The sequence below is a fragment of the Triticum dicoccoides genome, chromosome 7B (genome assembly GCF_002162155.2).
Source record: "Triticum dicoccoides isolate Atlit2015 ecotype Zavitan chromosome 7B, WEW_v2.0, whole genome shotgun sequence".
Taxonomy (NCBI): domain Eukaryota; kingdom Viridiplantae; phylum Streptophyta; class Magnoliopsida; order Poales; family Poaceae; genus Triticum; species Triticum dicoccoides.
Window position 1 is genome coordinate 27,822,371 of NC_041393.1, and position 5,475 is coordinate 27,827,845.

General features: G+C 42.8%; 1 protein-coding gene across 1 annotated transcript; it reads right to left on the reverse strand.

Moving 5' to 3' along the window:
• Positions 1-1,774: 1,774 nt before the first annotated feature.
• On the reverse strand, positions 1,775-5,006 carry LOC119340077 (sulfite exporter TauE/SafE family protein 3-like). Its single transcript, XM_037611990.1, has 7 exons — positions 4,724-5,006; positions 4,321-4,480; positions 3,659-3,859; positions 3,501-3,565; positions 3,377-3,404; positions 3,177-3,280; positions 1,775-3,086 (listed from the first exon to the last, which is right to left on the reverse strand). The coding sequence occupies exons 1-7, from the start codon at positions 4,907-4,909 to the stop codon at positions 2,961-2,963; spliced, it is 870 nt and encodes a 289-aa protein (XP_037467887.1). The 5' UTR covers positions 4,910-5,006; the 3' UTR covers positions 1,775-2,960.
• Between the last annotated feature and the right edge of the window lie 469 nt (positions 5,007-5,475).

Sequence of the window (5,475 nt, forward strand, 5' to 3'; positions counted from 1 at the left end):
GGCAACAAGTAATCCAACACACAAGCAAACAGAAAAAGCAAGCGGAAAGAGAGGAGGAGATTGGGAAAGAGAGGGCGAATAAAATGGCAAGGGTGAAGTGGGGGAGAGGAAAACGAGAGGCAAATGGCAAATAATGCAAATGCGAGGGAGATGGGTTTGTGATGGGTACTTGGTATGTCTTGACTTGAGCGAAGACCTCCCCGGCAACGGCGCCAGAAATCCTTCTTGCTATGTCTTGAGATTGCATTGGTTTTCCTCGAAGAGGAGAGGGTGATGCAGCAATAGTAGCGTAAGTATTTCCCTCAGTTTTTGAGAACCAAGGTATCAATCCAGTAGGAGGCTCCTCAAAAGTCTCATACACCTACACAATCAAACTGAGAACTCGCAACCAACACGATAAAGGGGTTGTCAATCCCTTCACGACCACTTGCGAAAGTGAGATCTGATAGAGATAGTATGATAAGATAAATATATTTTTGGTATTTTATAATATAGATGCAAAAAGTAAAGATGGAAATAAAAGTAAATTGGGAGCAAATATGATAAGAGATAGACCCCGGGGCCATAGGTTTCACTAGAGGCTTCTCTCGAGATAGCATAAGTATTACGGTGGGTGAACAAATTACTGTCGAGCAATTGATAGAAAAGCGAATAATTATGAGATTATCTAGGCATGATCATGTATATAGGCATCACGTCCATAATAAGTAGACCGACTCCTGCCTGCATCTACTACTATTACTCCACACATCGACCGACTCCTGCCTGCATCTAGAGTATTAAGTTCATAAGAACAGAGTAACGCCTTAAGCAAGATGACATGATGTAGAGGGATACACTCATGCAATATGATATAAACCCCATCTTTTTATCCTCGATGACAACAATACAATACGTGTCTTGCAACCCTTTCTGTCACTGGGTAAGAACACCGCAAGATTGAACCCAAAGCTAAGCACTTCTCCCATGGCAAGAAAGCTCAATCTAGTAGGCCAAACCAAACCGATAATTCGAAGAGACTTGCAAAGATAACTCAATCATACATAAAAGTATTCATAGAAGAATCTAATATTATTCATAGATAAACTTGATCATAAACCAATAATTCTTCGGATCTCGGCAAACACACCGCAAAAAGAGATTACATCGAATAGATCTCCACAAGAGAGGGGGAGAACATTGTATTGAGATCCAAAAAGAGAGAAGAAGCCATCTAGCTAATAACTACGGACCCATTGGTCTGTGGTAAACTACTCACAACTCATCGGAGGGGCAAGGATGTTGATGTAGAGGCCCTCCGTGGTTGATTCCCCCTCTGGCAGAACGCCGGTGAAGGCTCCAAGATGGGATCTCACGGATACAGAAGGTTACGGCGGTGGAAATTGTGTTTCGGGTGCTCCCTGGATGTTTTCGGGGTATGTAGGTATATATAGGAGGAAGAAGTACGTTGGTGGCCGCCCGAGAGGCCCACGAGACAGGGGGCGCGCCCTCCTATCTCGTGGGAGCCTCGGCTGCTTCTTGGCTTGCACTCCAAGTCCTATGGATCACGTTCGTTCCAAAAATCACGCTCCCGAAGGTTTCATTCCGTTTGGACTCCGTTTGATATTCCTTTTCTTCGAAATACTGAAATAGGCAAAAAAACAGCAATACGGGTTGGGCCTCCGGTTAGTATGTTAGTCCCAAAAATGATATAAATGTGTAAAATAAAGCCCATAAACATCCAAAAGGGGTAATATAATAGCATGGAACAATCAAAAATTATAGATACGTTGGAGACCTATCAGCTACCATCACCAGGGCCCCCCAAACGGCAACAACAACGCTCGGCGTCCCCCCAACAGCAACAACAGGGGGCGCAACTTCCAAGGCTACGAGGGCTACGAGGGTAAATGTCAAATTTGCAAGAAAACAAATCATATAGCTAAGGACTGTAATTGGCGTTATGCCGATGATGGTGCCCAAAAGAGAAAAAATTGCAGCTGTATCCGATACGTCATATGGTGTCGATACCAACTAGTACATGGACACAGGTGCCACCAATCACATTACTAGCAAACTGGAGAAGCTGACGATGCACGAGAAATATCGTGGCCAAGATCAAGTCTACACCACAACAAACGGTGCAGGTATGGAGATTAGTCCTATTGGTCAAGCAGATATCAAAACCCCACATAAAAACCTTGAGATCAATGAAATCTTGCATGTCCCTAATGCTTCCAAAACCTTGTTATCTGTTCATCGCATTGCCCTTGACAATAATGTTTTTCTAGAATTTCACTTGTTCTTCTTTTTGATCAAGGATCAGGTCACGGAGAGAGTTCTCCATAGGGGCGTTTGTGTGCAAGGGCTCTATGCATTGCTTCCCAAGTATTGCCAGTCCAATAAACAAGTCTATGGTGCCATCAATCTTTCTGCTGAAAGGTGGCATAGTTGCTTAGGTCATCCATCTTTTTCTACTATTCATCAAATTCTTAGTAGAAATAAACTCTCAGTTGTTGGTGAGAGAAACTAAGAAACTATTTGTGATTCATGCCAAAAGGCAAAAAGTCATCAATTGCCATATCATGTTTCCACTAGTGTGTCAACCAAGCCCTTGCAACTTTTTTTCTGATGTTTGGGGTCCAGCACCCACTTCTATTGGTAGGCATACTTACTATGTGAGCTTTGTTGACGACTATAGCAAGTACACATGGATCTATCTCCTTAAGAAACGATCTGACGTGTTCCAAGTGTTTCATAACTTTCAAGCTCTTGTGGAACGTAAATTCGACAGTAAAATCATAGCCATGCAGTCGGACTGGGGTGGTGAGTATGAAAAATTGAATTCCTTTTTCCAAAAGATTGGTATCTCTCACCATATTTCATGCCCACATGCTCATCAGTAGAACAGTTCTGCCGAGCGCATGCACCGTCATATTGTTGAAGTAGGCCTCGCCCTCCTAGCTTCAGCTTCCATGCCACTAAAGTTTTGGGATGAAGCGTTTCTCACAGCCGTGCATCTCATTAACATGTGGCCAAGTCGTGTTATCTCCAATGAAACTCCCACTGAACGCCTCCTTCCAGTAAACATTCTTCCAAATGGATACCTGCAGTATCAGACCAGCTCTAGTCTTATGAGTCCTTAAGATGATTGTTTCCAAGGCCAGGGAATTAATGTTCATCGGTTTTTATTTCACCGCTTCGTCTGATGGGGTTTCATTTTGATCATCATCTGACAGAATTTCAGACTGAGATGCGGCGTCAAGTCCTGCAGACAGCGGCATGTACACCTGTTCTTCGTCTGCAGATAGACGCGGCATTATATCCCATAGAAAATGTAAGCAACATTTTTCCGCGCTTCATAAATGATGAATAATTCGGTTTATTGGTCAATTACTTGTTTGCTCTGATTGTTTTGCTGTCTCCTGAATGAATAACCAAACGAAGTGATTATCACTTATCAGCATCCCTGATGTGATGTAAAAATGAAAATACAGGTATCCAGAAAAACAAAACATTACCGTTATGATTATCGTCTCTTTCTTCCATGTTTCTACAGCCTTCAGAAAAGCTTTGGTTGAAGTAACTGGAATTTAATTTGGAAACCATTTTGAAGTCAGCTACGAATTCATTGCTTAGGATTAACGGTTGCTGCAGTTTGAGGGCAATGTCTGAGCACCTATGAAGAGAATGATCAAGAGGACTGTGACGAGCCAGTCAGGGAATATCACATTGCAGATAACCCCAATGCTGACCCCTAGCATGAGCATGGGCTGAATGAGTAGGGCCACATCATAGTCTATCACTGGCATGTCCAATGTCAGGTGCTTCAGCTTGAGGTTACAGTACACGGTTGACACGGCAGCCCCCATGATCATACCTGTGGCAGAGTATTATTTCAGTTCTCAGAATCAATCATGAGCCTAATAAAACTTCCAAAGATACGTTCTCCCGTGATGAATTATCTATTTTTTCACCTTTTTTTAAGAGAAAAATCCGTGTTCAATCAATCGGATACATTTGACATGTACCTTGAACTTGAATTTGTAGAATGCTTTACGACAAACTTATTTTTTGAAGTGTTTTTATTTCTATTGTCAAATATGCAACTATACTTGATTGTCTGAAGCTAGTTTAGAATGTCATAATGTGCAGGATAAGTGGCCCATGTATGCATGTATAGCAAACGGAAAGAAATGGGAGACTCCAGATATCTTCACCAAATTACTCAGTAAGATATGTATGCCTTCATGCAAATAATACAATCTGAATATAGATAAAGAACAGTAATGCAATCTGAGTAGACGAAAATTATAGCACGAGTATGAACTGAATCCTCACATTTTGACATCGCCGCGGATGACTTGGGATCAAAGCCAATGATCAGGGTCAGCATCGGCACGAAGATCCCACCACCACCTACACCGCCGATGCTGCCGAACGCTGCCCCGAAGAATCCAATGAATGACCCCAACACGATTTTCCACCCAAATTTCATGGGCTACATAGAAAGGTACAGATAAGAAGCACCAAATTAGCAACTCATCTCAGTTAACTGCGACTCATGCATAGAAATGAAGTGCAGAATGGGTCAGAACAGAACCATCAAAAGAGTCAGCTCAATTTTAACTAGCCTACATGTAAATTTCCTGAAGACTGGATTTAAACAGCTTAATTTGTTGATATGTGTTTCTGCACAAGCTCTAGCTCGAAATCAACACAGAAGAAAGGCTTCAGTTATTACCGGCCACACGTGGTGGTAGGTGGTTCCGTCACTCTGCCACAGGGAGCAGGCCAGCTTGCGCAGGTAGCTCGCTTCCTCCGGCGGCGCCACGGCGCCGGCGAACGACAGCCCCCTGTCGGCGGCGACGGCGGCGGCCACAGTGCAGGCCACGCCCAGCACCGCGACGACGTGGCATCTCATCCCCATTTCTTGCCCCCCTCCCCTGCAAATCGGCGATTTTTTTTAAGGAGATTTGAAGGTGAGCGAGCTGCAAGAGCCGCTGAACGGAAGTAGGAGAGGACGGGTGGAGATTATTAATTACTTCCTGTGGCGACGGAGCGGTCCAACGACCATAGAATGAGATCACCCGACAACGCCGATGCAAAATAATTGAACAGTACGTTTGACAACTATTGATTTGACCCACCTATCAATCATACAAAATGCGTTATTTGTGTCACTAGTAATTGTGTACGTACAATGCACGTTAAAGTTTTGCTTCAATGCACTGTTTAAAAGTTTGCGCAAATCTTAAAGTTACGTAAAAAGGCTACTCCATCCGTCTCAAAATAAGTGTGCTGATTTAGTACAATTTATGATAAAATAAGTGTCGCTGATTTAGTGCAACTTATTACTTGTTTTGGGATGAAGGGAGTATCATATTAGCTTGCAGATCAAATGTATTGAATAAATTGATTTGATGAAAAAATACCCTATTTTCCTTTTTTTCGAAGGGGCACCTTCTAATCGTCACCTTTAATTGCATTGAAAAC